The following is a 20,634-nucleotide window of genomic DNA, read 5'->3' as shown; positions in this document are numbered from 1 at the left end:
CGCCCGCCCGGGGCTCTGTCGCCGGCTGCGGCCCGTCCGGCTGCGGCCCGCCGGCTTCGCACCCGCGCTCGGGCCGCTGCGCCCGCTTCACCGCTTCGCCCTCTGCGCCCGCCTCGGGGTGCCGCGGCGGCTCCCGGGCTCCGGCGCGTCGCCGAGGCAGCCCAGGGACTCTGGGCTCCGGCCTCTCCACTCGCCTCAGCTGGGGAGCCTTCTCCCTCGTCCCCAGAGTTTCTGGGTTCGTTGGAATTTTTGCATTCAACATTTTTTCTTTTCACCTAGGAATTTTTTGAATACTTTTGACAAATCGCACTTTCTCTCCGCTAGCTCTCTGTTCCTCTTCTTTTTCTTCTTCTTCTTCTTCTTTTTTTTTTTTTTTTTTTTTTTTTTTTCCCGAGCAGGGGAAGGGGCTTACGAGAGAGAGGCTCCCGCTGGACAAAGTTTTCCAAAGTTTTCCGAGTGTGATGGTTGCGGAGAGATCAAATCCACCAGCTTGACTCACGGCTTCATCTCACCACCCCTTGAGCAGCCCCTAAGCCCGCTGTAAAGGAACAAACAAACAAACAAACAAACAAAGTTACACCCCGAGTCGCCTCGTGTCTCCTCTCTCTTTTAGGCAATCTTTTCCCCGCCTCTCTCCGCTCCCCTCGCAGCCTCCACTCCCCTTCCCTCGGCCCCTTCCTCTGTCTCTGTTTCGGCTGGAGGTGCCAGGACCCTCGGCCGCAGCCTCCCCTCCCCCGCCGATCCGGTCAGGCCCTCCCCTCCCCCGTCGCGGCCGACACAGCCAATCCCCCGAGCGGCAGCCAACATGCTCTTTGAGGGCTTGGAGCTGGTGTCGGCGCTGGCCACCCTCGCCGCGTGCCTGGTGTCCGTGACGCTGCTGCTGGCCGTGTCGCAGCAGCTGTGGCAGCTGCGCTGGGCTGCTACCCGCGACAAGAGCTGCAAGCTGCCCATCCCCAAGGGCTCCATGGGCTTCCCGCTCATCGGAGAGACCGGCCACTGGCTGTTACAGGTAAGGGCGCACTCGCTCCGCTGCTCTCCGGGGTCCGCTAGCTGCGAGCGCGGGACCGACCTAGCCGCGGGCAGGCCAAGGGGAACCGGAGTTTGAAGGCACAGGTCCCCGCCCCGCCCCTTCCCTTCTCTCAGCCTGAGCCTCCCGGGTTTTCCCTGCCCGCGTGGCTCGGAGATCAGTGGCTCCGGGTGCGCTGGTTCGGAGGACTGATTAAGAGGGGTTCCAGGACCCGGCGTGACTCCCAGGGCTGACCTGCCTCTGTTGCGGGCGACAGAGCAGGGGCGCATGGAGAGGCCTGGGAGCTCCACGCACAGCGCGCGTTGGAAGGGGCGTCCAGACAGTCACGAGCCACTTTCGCCTCTTCTTTGCGCTCCAGGACCCAGTGGGGATCAGCCGTCTTGGGTGTTAACAGTGTAGCGGGGAACCAGAAACTTGAGGCCGGAGAGGAGGAGGGGACCATAGCAGCTTGAATTGCCCTCTTAGACCCTGGCTGAATTCCTACCGCTTAGCCAGGTAGTTCATGGTCCTCGCTAGTGTGTGTATTTTGTGGTGGGAGAGGAAGAAGGTAACCCAAGGAAAATGAGAGGCTACAGACTCAAGGACTCTCGGCTTTCGGGGAAAAGGGTCTATTTACTTATCGGGTGTGGACAGTTTAGCAGGAGAAAGAAACTTGGGAGAAGTGCGTGGGAGATAGAGTTTGCTCTTAGACGCTACCCAGTCCCGCTCTAGTGGTGATAATTGGGGTGGGGAGCGTCGAGGACCAGACCCAGGTAGGTAATGGGGAGATTAACCTGGAGTTAACCTTGTCAAATGCTAGACAATCGCTTTTGCAATTTGATACACACCAGGTTTTTTTTGGGGGGGAGGGTGGAGGGTACAACTCTGAGATAACCGCGGGAGGTGTGTTAGAGTACACGTGTGTACTTGTTTGTCCACTGGGTGCTAATGGGCCTTAGGGGAAACCTGGAATCCTGATACAGAGAACCCTGGCACTGGAAAGGTGAAGCTAAAGGTGAGCGCGGGGATCTGTCGGTTTAGAGGTGCGAAAGCTTGGCTTGACATTAACAGACGCGTGCAATTTTCGTGAGTGCGCGCGCGCGCGCGCACACACACACACACACACACACACACACACACACACTGAACACTCTGAAGTGACAGCAGAGCGTTAGTGGAGACAGGCGGGGGCGAGGTTCCTTTACCCTGTGGTCTCTCGATATCGCAAAGTTGGTCCCAGTCTTATTTTGGGGGGATGTCCGTCCAATGGGGTGGGGTTCACTTCAACCAATCAGATTATCTCCCGTAAGAAATCCCCAGAACTTCCCCCTTGCTACCACACTTAAAGGGTTAACTGCGGCGGTGGTCTAGGCTTTTGGCCGCGAATTTAGAAAATAAAATAACTCACTTGGGCAATGGCTTCCTCCTTGTTAGAGCCAATTCGTGGAATCACCGGTGTGTTTCCGTCTCCCCCATCCCGTTTATTGACCTTCACCCGCTACCCCCCGGCGTGGTGTCCCCTTGACCTTTTTTTTCCCCAATCCCACAAGGGCCCTGGGGGTTTGCGTCCAGCCGGCATAGAAGTTGAAGAGAAGGAGACTGCGCCTCCCCATCCATGCGTCCCAGGGCCCTAGATCCCGCGGGGGGGAGGAATAAGAGGGTGCGTGCTGAGGAGTGCTGAAGGGGTTAATGGGAACCCTCTGAATCCCAGGGTTTTTTCGGAGTCATTTATCAGATTTTACGGGGGGACCTCCAAGGGCTCTCCGTTTCCACCGAGCGCCATCTAAACAGAGCCCAGGGCTAAAAATACAACATTTTTGTATAAATTGGACTCGCGGCCCGCGCGGCCGCCCCTATGAAAGTCCTCTTTGTGAAGACCGTGGAAACGGCGGACAAATAACTCTTTATTAATGCCACAAAAAAAAAAACGCACTTTAATTATAGTTAGGCAGATCAGAGGCGGGGGGTGAGGGCGAGGCGGCGGCGACCTCGAAAAATTCACAACCCAACTTTTGTGTCGAAAGAAAAGAAAAACAGAAGAAAAGAAGGAGAGACGGAGAGTCAGACCAAGCGAAGGATGCGGTATAGCAGACGGAGGAAGGGAACCCCGCGCCTCATCCCCTCCTCTGTCGCACCCTACCTCCGCCTTGATTTTTCTTAAAGGGGTAGACCGCGGTCTACAATGGCGTCACGGCGTGTGTGTGTGTGTGTGTGTGTGTGTGTGTGTGTGTGTGTGTGTGTTGGGGTGTTTCTCCCGATCGTCTAGCCTGGGAGAGGGACAGCGTCCCCCGCGACCCGGCCCCCCTCTTGGCAGCTCAGGAGCTGCCGACTCGCTCCCTGTCGCGCACCCGGGCTGGAGGCGCATGTGGAAAAGTGATTAGGGATCTGAGTTCTGCAGAGTCACTTTTCGCTGCGCTGGGGTATGTACACGTCTAGCTGGAGAACAGCTTTGAGTGGAAGAAAGGAAAACGAGGAGGGTGACCAACCCGGGAAAGGGTAGCCAAGTTGTCCCGTCGGGGGAGAATGACCCGGTAGGTCTTGAAGTCTGTTAGCGGGCAGGAGGGGAGGCTGGACAGGTAGCGCCCCTCCCCTTCTCCCCGGTGCTGCCCCGGCAGCAGAAGGGTTAATTTGGGCTGTGGTGGCGAGTGCCGACGTCAAAGGTGAGCGAGACGCCCCTGCCCCCGCCCCTGTGAGGTCCCCTAGGTTTCCGGTACCCGCGCGCGGCGGGCTCCGCCAGGTCTTTCGAGCGCTGGTCCGGGACCCGGGACCCGCAATCCTCGGCTCGCGCCGCAGCCGCCGTCGTCGGGATCCGGTTACCTGCCCGGGTCGCCCCGCCCGGTCCCACCCCGCCCAGCGGGAAGCGCCTTCCGCCGCGCTCCCGTTCCAAACTCCAGGGCGGCGACGAAAGTCAGTCTCAGTTATTTCCAGGGCAAAATGCTTTAGGAAAATCGCGGCTCTTGGCCCATAACTCCACCCTGAAGAGCCCGCGGAGGGCCGCAGGGTCCCTGCGCGGGCCACACCGGAGAACAGCGGAAACTCCAATCCCAGTCTCTAGTGACTGCCTCCGGGCACGGACCGCTCACCGCTATAAATAATCTTTGGCCTGCGGCCACCCCGCGGGGTCTCGCCAGCTCGTGGCCCGGAGCCTGGAAATATTTATTCCGAGAGGCTCCCGAGCGCGGAGTGGCGGGAGGGGGGCCAGAGGATTGAGGAGTGGGGGGCGGAGGCTTTAGCTTCAGGTCTAGCAATTCGGGATACCTTTTCCTCCCTAAAGTCATTACTAAAAAACAGCGTCCCGGGGGTGCCCCTGGGCCTCCCGCCTCCTCACGTTATTTATTATACTCTAGGCCCTACTTCCCAGTTCTTGTGCACGCTATGAAAAATAAAACCTGAGTGTGTGTGTGTGTGTGTGTGTGTGTGTGTGTGTGTTTGGGGGTAGGGGTTGGTGCCGGGGGTGGGATCAGCCGTCCCGGCGGGCCTCGCAGACCTTCTGTGAGCCCTAAGAGAGCTCTCTTGTGTGGCTCCCACAGGGTTCGGGCTTCCAGTCGTCCCGGAGGGAGAAGTATGGAAACGTGTTCAAGACACACTTGCTGGGGCGCCCGCTGATCCGGGTGACCGGCGCGGAGAACGTACGCAAGATCCTCATGGGAGAGCACCACCTCGTGAGCACCGAGTGGCCGCGCAGCACGCGAATGCTGCTGGGCCCTAACACGGTGGCCAATTCCATCGGCGACATCCACCGCAACAAGCGCAAGGTAAGAGCTCTCGTTTCTTCTACACCGCAGGAGCCAGTCAAGGAACGTCCCAACTCGAAACTGCGCTCCCTTTTGCGCTCGATGTTCCAGAACTCCGCAATCCCCTGCCTAGACGGCGTTCAGCCTGAATCCAGGGCCTAGAGAGGCCTCCTCCTGGTCCACTCTATTGCTGGCCTACTCCGCTGTGGGCACCACCAGGCCCAAGGGGGCCTGTTTGGGAGTGGTTTGGACAAACGTCGAACGCTTGGGATCGGGGAGTCCAACGCCTGTCCTAGTAGTGCTCCCCAGAACTGGAAAAAGTAGGGGGCGGGGCAGGACAGTAGACCTGCGCTTTCCTTTTCTCCGCTGTTCCTCCGGGAATTGCAAGGACTGATCGGTCTAAAAATCAAACCTGGCCCTCCAACCACAGGTTGCTTTGAGGTCGATGCAGGCGTGTGATGTGCAAGGGGAGCTGGAGACAACCTGTGGGCAACGGTTAGCGGGCTTTGCTCCGGAGAGGTACCAAGAGCTTTGGGCCCCAGAGCGCACCTTTCACAGTGGAGGAAGGGAGAGGGGTGGGTGAATAGCCTAGGCGCGGGCTGAGGATCAAAGTGCACCCACCCCCCGCTTAAAGAGGAAGAGAAAGTGGGTGTTTATCCTGTGGATTTCCCGAGCGGCTGAATGCGGCGCAGAGAAGGCGAGCCAGCGCTCACGGAGCAAGCCTCCCCGCCCCCTCCCAGCGCTGCGCGGCCACCGCCGCGGCCGCGGCTCAGAGCGCGGGCGGCACGTGCTGTTTGAACTGCAGTAACCCGAAAGCTGAGCCGGCGGGCGGGCGGGGCGCCGGCCTGCGGGCTTGAAGCCGCCAAAAGGGAGGCTGCACGGCTCCCCCACTCCATTTTTTCCATTGGGTCAGAGGAATCACCCAAGTTTGGAACCTAAAGGAAAGGAAGAGGCGGCCTCTCATTCCCGGAGAAGTGGGGGAGCGCGGGAGAGGGGAGGGGCAACCCCCACCGCCAGGAGCCTGTGTGTGAGGTGGTCTCAGTGAATGTGGGCAATTGTGCTGTAATCGCCGACAACACAGCCCATAGTATTTGATGTCCTCTGAACCGCCTGTGAAGGGTAATTCTCCGTGGCAGACAAAAGAAGGAAAAATCCAACGGAGGAGTCTGGTGTGCACGTACTCCCATGAGTCCCCTGATAAAGCGTGTATTTCAGAATCTGGAAAGGGGCTCCCAAAGGCATCTCTCGTCCCTTTGCCTCATTCAGGGCTGGAAGCAGTTAACTGCAGCTTGGGGACAAATGCAGGGAGATTCTGGAAAGTGGGAGAGGATGTTGAGATGTTCTGGGGTGTGTTGGGGTGAGGGAGGGGACTATAGACTTAGGAATGAGGACAGTTGATTTTTTTTTTCCTCTTAGTCTCTGAGACTCCACCAAAGGTCCATTCCAGAGAGTGAGGAGAGAGCTGAGATTCAGGAGCTTAGCTTGAATACAAGTCTGCTTCATTTACTCTTTAGGGGAGTTTGTTGCAAAACGAGACCCTGAGACTTAGGTTGAGTGAGACGTGAACCAGGTCAAGCAGCAAAGAAATAGCAGGGTAGAGTCTGCAACACAAGTAGTCCTACTCAGCCCTGCCCACTTGGGACTGCTGAAGCAGAGGTGGGGCTGGGTTACTGGGAGGAAGGAGGAAGCTGGGCTAGGACCAGAGTGTGAGACCCCAGGTGATATATAGCAAGGCTTTAGGGTGACTCTGTTGCCTTGAAGTCCCACCCACTTTCTGTCCAACTTGGCTTTGAACTTCCAATGCCAGGTGGAGAGAGCCTGCCTGGAAAGACCCAAGGTTTTGACCTACTTTATCCATTTGGAGGCAAGGGGACAAGAAAGGGGACAGCCTAGATTAAGTGCCAGAGGAATACACAGGACAGGAAGAATGGCAATTGGGCAGGAGGTAGGACCAGAAACTGAAGACCGTGGCTGAGGGATCCTTCTGAGCACTTGGTGCCGTAGATTCTTAGAGAATCACGAGAAGCCAGTACATACTGAGTCTTTTGAAGCGCAGTGCAGGGGCCCTCTCTGTGGAGTTGTGTGCTTGCTATGTGGAAGCCAGATGAAGGGCTCCTTCCCCCAATTCTTCATAATTGATGACCCCTGATCCTAAGTTTCCTGAACCACATAGGGAGGCACAGAGAAGCAAGGAACTTAATCATTGCCCTCAAGAAGGAGATTCTCGGGAGGGATAAGAGAGTACTTCTGAACACCCATGTTGTCCTAGAAAGATTGGCCAGTCTTTGGAACTCAAAGCCTGGAGGGTACTATGTGGCCAGGGTAGGGCTGCAGGATACCACTCACACTACTGTATCCATGCTGCAGTTAGGGACCTGTCTGCAGAGTGGGTTGCTGGGCTGGACCCTGCCTGGTTAAGATGTACGTGCAGGAAGTGGGGCCCAGGTGTGCTGGGGCCAGGCTGGCAGGGAGCTAGAAGCGTCACTGTTTCCATTGGGGCTGGTGGCCCACCCCTTCTCTGGGAGGTCTGGCCAGATGTGCAGGGAGGGGGCTCCTCATTGCCATCACTGTACTCCAGGTGTTTGGCCTGGCTGCCCTGGTGGTCTAGGGCCAGCTGGGATAGGGTTGCCAGGGAGAAAGTCCAGAAAGTCTTGCCCAGTCTAACAGCATCACCCACAGAAGTCAGGCCTGTGTCCCTGCAGCTGGGACCTCAAACTCCCTCCCTTCTCTTTTGGCATCCCTCCCCAACTCAGGGTCTGGAGTGTCTCAGATGGAGTATGTAGGGAGGCTAGGGTATTGTCCAGGAAGAGTAAATGGAGTCTGGTAAATGGAGTAAATGGTGGGGATGAGCGGATTGTCAGAGACATGGAGAAGGAGTTTGGGGCCGGGTAGTTTTGGGTGCCACACAACAGGATTGGGCATCTTCTCTTTTCCTTTGAAGACAGGGCTGGGCCTCTTTGCACCAAGAAACTAGCAGCTTCAGTGCACCCCAGATAGTGGTCCCGAGAGACCCTTAGGAATCTTGGGGAACGTCTCGGAGGATGCACTTAGCCTAGAAGCCCCTGGACTGGGGACCTCAGGAATAGTCTTCTTGTCCCTTCTGCTCAGGCCCCTGCCTACAGGGCCTTATGTGCCTAAAGCTAAGGTGGGGGAACAGGCTTTGGAAGCAGGGATCAAAAAGTGATTCCTGGTCTGGGGAGATAGCTCAGTCAGTAGAGTGCTTGCCTCGCAAGCACAAGGCCCTGGGTTCGATCCCCGGGACCACAAAAAAAAAAAAAAAAAAAAAAGCGCTTCCTACCCACCCACCATCCCTCACTAACCTGGCCTTTGGGCCTTGTCCTGGAATGAGGGTGGAGGTTGGGTTCAGGGACAATGCACTCCTCTCACAAACCCAGCATATCCTGGAGGACCTGGGTTGCAGGCCTCGGGGGAGGCCAGCCCACATCTGGCTTTTCGAGGCCTTTGTGACAATGCAGTCTCGGGCTGCACAGTCACGTCCAGTAGTCTCAATTCCAGGGCAGGCGCTCTGACCTGATTATATGGAAAGGCGGGTGGCACTGCCAGGCAGCCGAGCTGCTGGGAGCTGTGCCCTAGTTGCCTAGCATTGGCACAGAGCCTTTGTTCTGCCAGCCAAAGTCCTTCACCCAAAAGTTACTGTAGCGCCAGCGGGTGGGTGTGCAGGGCTGTCGAGTGGGCGGGTGGCAGGAGCGGATCCCTCTGAAGGTCAGTGGGGGAGGAAGCTCATGGTCAGCCACCAGAGTGCCTCCCTCTGCATTCCCTTGTGCTAAGAGTGGGCAGGTGGGCGGGCTGCCTGGGGGCATCCCCCTCCTGTTTTCTTCCCTTCTTCCAGGGTGGGGAGGGGTATAAGGCTGCGGTGCAGGTTGATGTGTTTGCTCACTCTCCCAGCCTTGGAAGACAAATGTGGCCTTGGCGGGGAGTGGGGAGGCTTGGCTGGGGTCTGTGCTGGCACTGAGCCCCCTGTGTCAGTCACTGTATCCATCCTGGGTTCCCCACGCCTAAAGGAAGGGACTCCCTTAGAAATGCCACAACAACCCAGAATAACCCAAACACAGGCCTTACCCTTAGGATAGACTTGGCCATAGCAGAGGATCCCTTAAGGATTCCTAATTTCACAGCCCATCAGTGCTGGTAGAGGGCAGCTTCGTGGGGTCTGGTGAAAGGCAAGGGCTTCAGGGTCCCTGCTGGGTGTGGCCAGTCATGCCCACAGCTTTCCAAGGGGATGTTGTTGTGGCTGGAAGGGAGGAAGAGCAGGGGCCATCTCCTGTGATTAGGGGGCTCAGCAGGTACTTGCAAATGCTCTCTCCCCTCCCCCACCACCTTGGTTGTATGTGTTGAAGAGTTAGGAACACAGGGTGAGACCTCAGAGCTGGAGTCCAGTGGGGGACAGGCGCTCTGTTCCTACAGATACAGGGAAGGGCCATGTGCAGGCTGGGGAGGCGGGTGTCTGGGTCCACCCCTCCCAGCCAGCGGCACTGAGTGGGGATAGGTGCGTGGTGAAGTCTGGGCCCAGTGGAGACGCAGGCAGCTGGGAGAGGACTCCTCTCATGTCCCCCTCCTTGGATATAAAGTACACACCTTGGTGTGACCCCTGTGTGAACGAATGGCTGCCTCGGTGGCTGCCTGCCTTCTGTTGTTCTTTCCATTCCACAGGCCTGGCTCTGGTGGCATGGCCAGGTGGCCTGACTGGGCCCTCACTCCTCCTGGGCAGCTACTTCCATTTCTCCCAGTCTCCGTCACTCGCAGGGACAGTGGGCTTCCTCTTCGGCTCTTGCCTGCTCTTGTGGCTGCCCATCCATTTGTCCAGGCGCCTACAGCTACCAGCAGGTGACAGGGAGGTTCCCTAGCCAGGTGGGGCTGTGGGGGCTCGGTCACAGAGCTGTCCCCCTCCCAGGAGCACTGGATGAGAAGCAGCAGTGCCGAAGAGACCTGGTGGTGGGGGAGGGGACAGAACATTTCTAGAAATGATTACAGGGAATTGAAACCTTGTCAAGCCCCAGTGGGGCCCCAGGTCCTTGTTGTGGAATTAGCTCCCCTTCCAGAAGGAGGGAGAGAACCAAGGACATGGGCTCTTGAACTGATCGTGTTGTTAGGGACACTGGCGAGGTTTGAGGGTTATTCAAGGATATGCCGCAAGGTGGGAGACCATCCTCCCTCCTGCCCCCACAGCTCCCACAGGGACACAGGGATGGGCGTTCCCAAGTCTTCTGGGACCCTCGGCCCTTACCCTCCCCGGACCCCAACTCTGGTGCGTGCTCCGTACCTGTGACTCCCTCTGCAGAGCTTTGCCTGGGCCTGGGCTGGTTCCCAGTGACCTTTGTCCGGCATTCTTGGCTCGTTTTTGGGAATTCCCAGGGAAGCCCCAGAGGGAAACGAAGCGGGCCTGGCTTCTGTGATGACTGTGGTCAGGCCAGTCAGCTCTGGGGGCCGGAACCCTTCCTCTCTTCACACTGAGCCACTCCTGGGCACCTTCCCAGTGTGCCCGAGTCCTGACCCCAGCAGGCGGCAGCCTCAGACCCAGCCAGCCCCGACTCTGCCCTGGCGGCACCTCCGCCTCCGCCTGTCCTTTGTGGTGGGCGGTGGTTTCTGGGCTGCCCTGGCTTTGGGAAGTGCCTGCGTTGTTAACCCTGGGCACAGACCCAGGGATGAAACCCTGGAGTCTTCCCAGTTCCTGGGAGGACCCCATGCCGGTGCAACAGCTGGGCTGGAGGCAGGGGCATGGACTTGGTGACCTCTGAGCAAAGCCCTCTCAGGGCTGGGGTGCCTGCCACCTGCCTTTGTGTGACTTCACCTCAAGGGGACCCCGAGGAAAATCAGGGGACAGCTGGGTATGAAAGGGACCTTGGAACATCCGGTTTGACCTTCATAAAACCAGTGGGAAAGCTAAGACCCAGAGGGGCAGGAACCTGCTGGCTGTCACTTCACAAACCAGAGGTTAGTCTGGACGAGAGCCCTGGTTCTGGCTTCAGTTCTTTATTCAGGGGCCCCAGCCTCAGAGCCCTGCAGGTGCAGGGTACAAGGGAGCTCCTGGTCTTACTCAGGACCCCTTCCCACCTCTGGGTCCAGTGTGGACCTCCTTTCTTGGAGTCCCTTGCTCAGGTCCTTCTGGGTCCTCTGTCTTCTTGGGTTGTCCCTGCCCTCCTGGGCCCCAAAGCCAGAAGAGGAGTGATTCAGCCGGCCATCGCTAGAGGGCGCAGGGAATGTAAACTACAGGCAGACAGGTCTTGTCAGTGGTCCTGTATGGCTCTTCCTCCTGGCGCGTGGAGGTTAGGCATGTTCCCTTTGTAAGCTCTGGGATCCTTCCTCCTGGGTCACCGTAGCTCAGGTGGGATGTGAGAATGGGGGCCTAGAAGGCACTCTCCAGGGGACTTGAGCACTGTTGGGTTCTGGGCTGCTTGCAGGGGATTAGCATCTACTTGGCAAGTGGATATAAGTGTTCTGGTGCGCCATGGGTTTTGAGGAGGTCGCTTGGTTCAGCCTCACCATTTTATAGATGAAGAAACTGAGACTCAGGAATGGGTGACTTGGCCACAGTCACATATTAAGTTGGTGGTTGATCCCTGATTACAACTCAGGCTGCTGGGCACCCGGTCTATCTTTCCCCATTGCCCCACTGTATCCTGGGACCCAGCTGGCTTTGACTTTGGCTGTCCTGGTGGTATGGCCTTTTCCATGGCCCCCTTCCACATGCTCATTTTGGGGGCCAGGTCTTCTGTGTGATAGGGGCCCTTACCTCTGTCCCCTCCATGATATCATTCCTAGTCTGATCAGCTCTGGACACTGTGACCTCTAGGTCTGCTCCTGCTCCACTGCCAGCCTCCCCACAGAGGCCCGATCACAGCAGAGTTGTCCTGACTCCCAGTCTCATTTCCCGATGAGCCTGTTCGGCTCCTGCGCGGTACTTTCTGCTCACCCTCGGGTCTCTTTGCTGGGTTGTAAGGTTGTAAGGGCCCTTAGTTGCCCAGTGTTGGGCTCTGGGGCAGAGCCCCACTTCCAACCATCAGGACCCCTGTCCAGACTCCTAAGGGCACCATGGTGAAGGGCTGAACTTTTATTCATAATCCTCCAGGACCCCTGGAGATTCTCTGGGAACCCCAGACCTGGGCAAGGTGTGAGTGACCCGCATAGGCCTGAGTGGACCTAGGTGACCTCCTATCATCCTTCTACCTTTCAGCTGTCCTTTTGTAGCAGGAGTGGCCCCAAACAGTGCAGGCCTCTCTGCCCTTCACTGGCCTCCCTCCCCCTCCCTTTGCCCACCGGGAATCTGGGAATGAAAGTACTATTGTGCTTGCCTGGCTGGGCCACTGAAGGGCCAGCACTGTTATTTCTGCAAACCAGCCCTCCCATTAGCCATGCAGGGCCCAGGCCAGGAAAATGTTACCTTTTCCTCCGCGAGCTGACTGCAGGGGAAATTCTCACATTTACAGTTTATGCGGTGGTTGTGTTTGGGGGGGCGGGGGAGGACATGCGCGTGTGTGTGGTTTTCATGGGGCCGTGGGGGCTCCCTCCCCTGCACTGCCCCTCTGCTCTCCGACTTCACCTATGACCTATCCCTAAGCTCCAGTGGAGGGCACCCCTTCTGCTCTGGCCCCTGAGGGGAATAGAGGTTGCTGGTTATAAGAGACCCACAGGCTGTCAGTAAATAAACTATCACCCTCCCTCTCCTGCACACCAGGCGACTGTGTGAAAAATGTGTGTGGTGGGGTGCTGAGCGGATCAGGAGGCTTCGAGGCAAAGGAGGTGGAAACAGGGACTCCTTGACTACTTAGGATGGTCCTGGAAGGTGCAGGGAATGGAAAGGGCTTCTCTTGTCTTTGTGATCTTTTGGGGTGGAAAGTCATTGTCCCGGTTCCCCTGCCTCTAGATCCAACCATAGAAAAGACATTTTAATGGCACAGCTATTAATAAAGGCCCTAACATCGCGGCCCAGTGATTGTTGCATAGGAAGTGGGAACAATTTTGGTTCCCAGGAAGTTCAGCTTATGGTCTAGCCTCTTGCCCGCCCATCAGTGGAGTAGGAGAGCTACTTATTGCTCTCCTACCTCTTCCCTGTCCAGGACTCACCTGGGACCCACTTCTGGGAATTGGAGAGTGGGCCCCTGCGATGAAGAACAGCCTCCCTGCTCCAACTCCTCTTGCCCCACTGTTGTACCCGCCAAAGCTGGGACAGCCTCATCCCCCAGACTTGTTGGCAGCTGGACTGCAAAGTCCCCAAGGCTTTGCTGTTGTGTGGGGCACATATTTTTCTGGGAGTTGAGAAAAGAGATGATAGCATAGGGCACCCTGTGAGTTCCGTGGGATTTCTGGCTTGGAGTAAAAACGCTGAGAATTGTGCGTTCCTCTTGTCCTCCCTGCCTGCTCCTCCCCCGCCATGGGAAGTAGAATGGGGTTCAGAGTGGGGACCCACCAGGGGCCTGCCTCGGTGGGAGGGAGAGGGGATGGGGCGTTCCCTGGTTGTGGTCTTGGAATCTGCCTCTACCGGGCAGAGCAAGGGCCGAGTCAGCTGAGGGGCCGAGCTCATGCCTGCCGCTCTGCCCTCTAGATCTTCTCCAAGATCTTCAGCCATGAGGCCCTGGAGAGCTACCTGCCCAAGATCCAGCTGGTGATTCAGGACACGCTGCGCGCCTGGAGCAGCCAGCCCGAGGCCATCAACGTGTACCAGGAGGCGCAGAAGCTCACTTTCCGCATGGCCATCCGGGTGCTGCTGGGCTTCAGCATCCCTGAGGAGGACCTCGGGCACCTCTTTGAGGTCTACCAGCAATTTGTGGAGAATGTCTTCTCCCTGCCCGTCGACTTGCCCTTCAGTGGCTACCGGCGGGTGAGCACCCAGGGCCTGGAAGGCCACCCTCAAAGAGGGGACAACTGAGACAGGCACCAGGCACCAGACACAGGGGAGAGGTGTCCGTGGGAGGGTGGACTGGAACCTTCCCGGCAGTCCTGAGCTCAGATGGGAGTCTGACTGCCCCCTTTCCCCTCAGGGCATTCAGGCTCGACAGATCCTGCAGAAGGGGCTGGAAAAGGCCATCAGGGAGAAGCTTCAGTGCACCCAGGGCAAGGACTACTCGGACGCGCTGGACATCCTCATCGAGAGCAGCAAGGAGCATGGGAAGGAGATGACCATGCAGGAGCTGAAGGTGGGAGGGGGCAGCCAGCAGTACTGGCACCCACGCTCTGTCCAGTGCTTTCCCCGGAGCGGGTGGAAAAGTGCCTGCCATTTCTTCCTGTTCTGGTCTGGCTCCACACCTGCTTTCTGAGCAGCGCTGGTTGGGCTGGAAGGTGCTGGATAAGAAGCCCAGCTGTGTCCTCGCCCACCCTGCTGCGAAGGATGCCGTGGGGCCACCCCTGTCTGCCCACAGCAGCAGAGGGCTCAGGCCTGGGGTGAGTGGGTCCTTCCTCATAGTGGTGGGTCCCGCAGGCTTGTTCTTGCCCATAGTCACATCTACCAATTGTTAAGAAGATGCTGAAGTTTGGCCCTTAGGCTCAGCATCAGTGGCTTGTTTGCATCTTAACCCCACAGAACCTCCAGCACCAAGTTTATTACCTCAGTTCATATCATGGCCACCCAAGGAAACAGGTCTAGAGAGGAAGCAACTTGCTTGAGGACAGCCTCCACCCCAGGGGAGATTTGGGCCTAACTTGGGCTGTCCTCCAACCCCCCGCCCCAGGCCTTTCCAGTTGGTGACCCTTTGAGCTCTCTTCCTCCTCATCTGCCTGAGCCCAGCTGGCCTGCAGTCACCGGAAGTGCTCCCTCTGGGCCCCACACAGGGCTCCCCTGCACCGTCTGGGGTGTTCCACCTGAGGAACATCCTTAGCTTCTTATGCCACCCCCCAGACCTGCTCACCTACTCACTTGCCACGGGTCACGGACACTGGCCAGAGACACCCCTGCCCCACGCTCTTTTCTTTTCCGGTTCCTGCTCCAGCTTTCTCCTGGGGAGGCAGGAAGAGGCCAGAATGACTTTGCTACTTCACAGGCCCTTCACCACCCCTCTGGGCCCAGCCCAGATTTGTAAATGCAGGGCTTGGAATAAGGTGACCTGCTGGGGCTTTTCTCTGGAGCCTCAAGGCCCTGAAGGGACTCCCAAATCCTCTGGGGCCATGTCCACTAGTCTTCCTACTGCAGTCCTATTCCAGGTCTTCAAGGATATGGTTCCAGGCAGCCTCCAAACCCTGTCTGCCCCTCTGGCCACCTAACAGGTATCCCTCTCCTAGAGATGGAGGGGGAAAGCAGAGCCAGCAGCGGGAAGGCCAGGGCTTAGACCCCATTATCTGCCGCACGTGCACAGTGCCTAGCCCCTGCATTGGTCTTTATTCTTCTGTGAGCTCACCACACTGACTGGGCCTGTTGCTACTGGCCCAGGAATCCAGCAGTGAGTGGGAAGTGGCCCTACCCAAAGGAACCAGCTGGCTAGTGTTTCTGCCCTGGGTGGCAGCCGGGTGTCTCACGCCAATCAAGAACTAACTGTAACTCCCGTGTCCACGGCAGCCCTAAGATTCCAGCATGCGAGGCTCAGATGAGTAGAACCAGCAGCAGGAACAGGCAGGGCCCAGTGCTGATAAACCTGTGTCCTGGGGACCCTGGCGGAATGGGGCCGCCCTACTTGGCTGGTCCCGGATGGCCAACAGCACCTTTCCTCCCTGCTGCTGCAGGATGGGACCCTGGAGCTGATCTTCGCGGCCTATGCCACCACGGCCAGCGCCAGTACCTCGCTTATCATGCAACTGCTGAAGCACCCTGCCGTCCTGGAGAAGCTGCGGGAGGAGCTGCGGGCCCAGGGCATCCTGCACAGTGGCGGCTGCCCCTGCGAGGGCACCCTGCGCCTGGACACGCTCAGCGGGCTGCGCTACCTGGACTGTGTCATCAAGGAGGTCATGCGTCTCTTCACACCCATTTCTGGCGGCTACCGCACCGTGCTGCAGACCTTCGAGCTGGATGTGAGGCTGGGCCTGTGGGGCTGGGGCTGAGGGGCCCTGGGTGCTGCCTGAGGTTCAAGCTGCCCTATAGGAAAGACCCCTGCCTCGGGACCCTGGGTACCTCAGTCTGAGCAGGGGACAGTGCTTGATTTCAGGGAGCTTTCAGTCATGGTAGAGACACAAACACAGAGTGGGAAGAAGCCAACCTGGGTGTCATTTGTGGAACTGTCAGTGGCCTGTACACAGGAGAATGGACCAGCATGCCGAGCAGGAGGCTGGGGCTGACCAGGCCCGAGGAACCGGGCGTGGGGAGGGATTGTCTCTAGGAAGAGGCAGGTCTTGGACAGCTGGGCATGAGGAAAGGCAGGTGGGCACTCCTGGGCCTTCCCCTGGCCCCCTCTGGTTCTCACACCCCACTCCCGGGTCCCATCTTGCTCCAGGGTTTCCAGATTCCCAAAGGCTGGAGTGTTATGTACAGCATCCGGGACACCCATGACACGGCACCTGTGTTCAAAGACGTGAACGTGTTTGACCCTGACCGCTTCAGTCAGGCACGAAGTGAGGACAAGGACGGCCGCTTCCATTACCTGCCGTTTGGTGGCGGGGTCCGGACCTGCCTGGGCAAGCACCTGGCCAAGCTGTTCCTGAAGGTGCTGGCGGTGGAGCTGGCCAGCACCAGTCGCTTTGAGCTGGCCACCCGGACCTTCCCCCGCATCACCTTGGTCCCTGTTCTGCACCCCGTGGATGGCCTCAGCGTCAAGTTCTTTGGCCTGGACTCGAACCAGAACAAAATTCTGCCTGAGACAGAGGCTATGCTGAGCGCTACCGTCTAGTGGAGCTCAGGCCCATAGCCACCTCAGCCCAGCCGGGCAGAGGGCGGGGGGTGACAGAGGTAGAAACCTGTGTGTGGGAGGGGGCTGGAGCCCGGGAGGGTCAGTGGCCCCCATGCTTGTCATCCCCCAGGCACCTGTCCCTGGCAAACCCTACCCAAAGCCAAAAGGGTCACGTTCTTTCAGGGGACAGGGCTCCCCTCCTGGCTCCTCCTTTCTCCAGAGTCCCCTCACTTCCCACCAGCTTAGCTCCTGGGAAAGGGCCTGACTGGCTCTGCATGCCTGTTACAGTGTTAAGTGTCAGTTGGCTGTGCTGCAGTGTGTACCTGTGACCTTCTGAACTGGTTCCCTCCTTTGTCTTTTAGTTGGCGGCCAGGTGGTGGTGCTGGGGGCGGGAGGAACAGAGGCCCCCACCCCGTGCTCTCCTCAGCACCCACCCCTCTGCCAGCGCTCGGACAGTGCTCCTCGTGCTGTGGCTGGCAGAGAACAGCACCCTGGGTGACCCAACACAAGTCAGCTTGGGCTGGGCAGGGGCTGCCACCAGCCTGGAGAGCACCTGCTCCCCGGCCCTGCCAGTTTGGACATTTGAAATTACCTATTGCTGCTACTTGTTCTCTCCTCTGACCTTGGGGTGAGGAGCCCCAGGCCTGATCCCCAGCATTCTCCCTGGTGGCCCTGGGCAGGTGCACTGACATCCCGACCCTTCTCCCAGGCGGGACCCCACTGAGCCAGGCGCTCCCTGCTCTACGTACTGAACTGAGGCCCTGGGCTTTCCCACTGCCCACACCCCCACTCCTCCTGAATCTGTATTTATTCACTGATCTTGGCCATACTGACTTCTGAAGCAAATATCTCCTCCACTCACTAGCCTCCATCTCAGCTGTCCTTCTCAGGACTTCTGTGAATGAAGAGGAAGGGGTCTCTGGTCAAACCCGTTCCCCGACCCTGCCAACCCCCACCCCCTTGCCAGAAGCTGAGCTGAACAGCCCTCTGAGGCTCCAAATTATTTGGTTTAACTTCAGAGCCTCACTCTTAGCTGAAATCCAGTGTCCGCCTGTTGTCACCTGGTGGAGATGGGGACATAGCCCATTGCAGCCTCCTGTCCTGTCAAAAGCCCCGAACGTGCAGATTTGGAGGATACCACAGTCTCTTACTTGGCCACTATTTGCCCCAGTGCCCCCCAACTCTGCTAGTGAATATGGGGCAGGATACGGGTTCTTCTGACGGAGCTCGAGGCCTCCGTCTTCCTTTCCTTAACCCTTACCCTTTGACCTTAGCCCTTGGGAAGGTATCCTTGAAGTCCCTTCCACCTCTACACCAAGCCACTGTCTGCTGAAGCCCAGCTCAGGGGTGTGGGGAGGAGGAGGAGGCGAAAGCAAGGGAGGAGGAGGAGAGCCTCCCCCAGAGCTGACTCAGGCCCTCGTGTGGTCTGGAGGCCCTGGGGGGAGGCTGAGCAGAGCCGAGGAGGAGGGTACGTGTGATTTGTCAGAAGTGATTTGGTTGCGAGTGGGCCAGTTGGGACGACTGGGTGAAAGAGGAGCAGCTCCGGCCTCTGGTATTGTGAGCGTTGGCCGTTGGGACCCCTCTTGGGAGTGGTTTTGAGGGCTGTTGGTGAGTTTCTAAGCATATTTGTCTGTTTTCAGATTTTTCACTGCTTTCTGTGTTTTCCTGTTGCTTTTTGATGTTATAAAAGCAATGAGTGCAAAAAAACAAAAACAAAAACAAAAACACAGAACAAATGAAAGCAACAACAACAAAAACAACCTAGAAGGAAGGATCCCCCAACTGCTAGGGTGAGCAGCTCAGTGACCCCGGCTCGTGGTGTCCAGTGGAGACCCACAACAGACCCCACCTACATCTCCCCAAAGGGTCCCTGATCAGGAATGGGGCCACACCACACAGAATGTCCTATAATCGCCAATTCCCAAATGTTTCATTTGTTCCCTGTTTTTTTTTTCTTCCCACTACTAAAATCAGTGTGGAACAGACATTGGTGGCAAAGATGGTGGGATTTTTTTTTTTTTTTAACATTAGCAAAATCCCTCAATCTTCTCTCCCAATTCTGAAAAAAACAGGCCAAAATGTGTACAGACTCGCCAGAGCTTGCAGAAGAGCTACCTGCATGGTGCACCAGAATCTGTCACCAGGAGAGCCCAGGGTCCGGAAGGTTGGGTTTCCTTTAAGCGGATCCCACTCGCCCTGAACCCACCGTTGCAGACCGAGTGTTTGGGAGTGCGGCAAGTCTGGCCCTGGCGAGGGGCAGGGGGCTGCAGGATTCTGGAAGGTCTCCGTGGCCTTCCCTTGGGGGGCCCGCCCGGGAGGAGGTGAAGGAGAAGCTGAGGGGGATCCCTGGGAGGAAGCAAGGAAGGGTCGCTCGCTCCGCTGGGTCTCAGAGGCAACAGGCAGAGGAGCGAGGAAAGCTCTTGATTGGCCGCCGGGAAGGGACGCCAGCTGTGACCACGCCTCCGCCTCGCCTCTGTAGCTGTGTCCAGGTGTCCGTGTCCCTGTGTCCGTGCGTGTGTTTTATAGAGGTAGCGTTAGATGGGTGGACGTTTTCTCTCTTACCATTCCTAACTATTGTAACTTGACGTTAAAAAGACAAAACCCCACAAAACTTCCTGCCACGGGCTTGCAGACTGAAGCACTTTCGATGTTGGGCGCTGGCGTTTTGTGTTCTGGGCACCATCCTGACCCCGCCCAGATCGCTATAATATTATTTTATACACGAAACTTTTTTTTTTTTTCATAAATGTTATAATTTTGTGTCTGTCTTTATAAACTATTATAAGTACTATTTTTGTTATAATTCAAAATAGATATTTAGTATAAAGTTTTTGCTGTTAAATATTTGTTATTTAGTAAAATATGAATTTTTCTCTATTGTAAACATGGTTCAAAATATTAATATGTTTTATCACAATTGTTTTAATATTGAAAAAGCACTTGTGTGTGTTGTTTTGATATGGAACTGGTGCCGTGTGTGTGTGTGTTTTTGCCGTCATGTGGTTTTAATCTGTATATAATATTCCATGTTGCATATTAAAAAAAATGAATGTTGTGCATTTTGTGATCTTGGAAATACTCAATGTGGCTCTTTTATAGGCTTCCATAATAAACAGTGGGGACTCACCCTTGTCTCCTTTGCCTCTGGTCTCTGCCTCCAAGCCTCCCTGACTGGGCATCCCAGTCCAACAGGCAGGAAGTTCCTTCCTAGAACCCCTCTCCTGGGAGTCCAGCCCGCTGTTCCTTGCATGTAGGCACAGAAGTCTGTGGCAGGGTCTTGGGAGAAGTAGGTTCCCTTAGAGAGGAAAAGATGTCACTGGTTGGCTTGTGGGGGAGGGGAGGGGAAGGCTGGGAGGTCATTCTCCTGGCCTAGCACAGTGTGACTGGTTGTGCCAGGTGTCACTGGGCTGGACATAGTGACCCAGAGCTCTGTGAACCTGTCCTCAGAATCCATCTTGTTTGAGCAAGGACACTGATGTCCTTGGCAAATCTGGGAACGGAATTCCATTCTCCAGACTTCCAGCTTTATGCCCCATATCAGCACTTCAGAAAGCCTCTTTTGTGGTTGTTGCAGGATCAAATAGATCCCATGATCAAATAAATTCGGGAAATGGGCTAAACGAAGGTAGGCAGGTTCTTGTGTTGCAGGACTTCTCAGAGCCTTGAGTCTCTCTGATGGGCAGTACACTGTCAGGGGACATTGGATCCTGAACCGAGGGTGGTGATGGTGGGGATGCGGGAGACAGAGCCTAGGCCCCGGCACCGAGCACACTAGGAAGCGGGAAGGACTGCAGATGTCCCAGCAGGTCCTAGCCCCTGCCTCGCCCCGGCCCCGCCCCACCCCACAGCCTGAGGCAGGAGGGCCCACCCCTGAGCCGCCCTGAGAAAAGCTTTTTTGTAGCTGCAACGGTTCTTTTCAATACAGTTAGTCAGTCAGTCCCAACCTCAACTCAGAGCACCCTGGCCAGGCACACCCCAGGATGCAGGGCCTCGCCCCACCTGGGCCAAAGAGCCTGGCCACCCAGACATCTGGCAGTGCCACCAGGCAGGAGGTGCAGTGGGCCGGCCCTGCAGCCTACTGTTCCACCCTGGGCCTTCCATCCTGCCCCACCTTCCCCATGACCACTGA

The 20,634-nt window shown here is 57.1% G+C and overlaps 1 protein-coding gene across 1 annotated transcript; it reads left to right on the top strand.

The window, feature by feature from the left end:
* Positions 1-391: 391 nt before the first annotated feature.
* Positions 392-19,639, top strand: LOC124963601 (cytochrome P450 26B1). The gene is made up of 6 exons (XM_047523378.1): positions 392-1,009; positions 4,537-4,761; positions 13,301-13,576; positions 13,737-13,892; positions 15,409-15,693; positions 16,113-19,639. The coding sequence occupies exons 1-6, from the start codon at positions 806-808 to the stop codon at positions 16,503-16,505; spliced, it is 1,539 nt and encodes a 512-aa protein (XP_047379334.1). The 5' UTR covers positions 392-805; the 3' UTR covers positions 16,506-19,639.
* The last annotated feature ends 995 nt before the right edge of the window (positions 19,640-20,634 follow it).

The sequence above is a fragment of the Sciurus carolinensis genome, chromosome 13 (genome assembly GCF_902686445.1).
Source record: "Sciurus carolinensis chromosome 13, mSciCar1.2, whole genome shotgun sequence".
Classification (NCBI taxonomy): Eukaryota; Metazoa; Chordata; class Mammalia; order Rodentia; family Sciuridae; genus Sciurus; species Sciurus carolinensis.
Note: the sequence above shows the minus strand (reverse complement) of the source record. Positions and strands in the feature narration are given on the sequence as shown.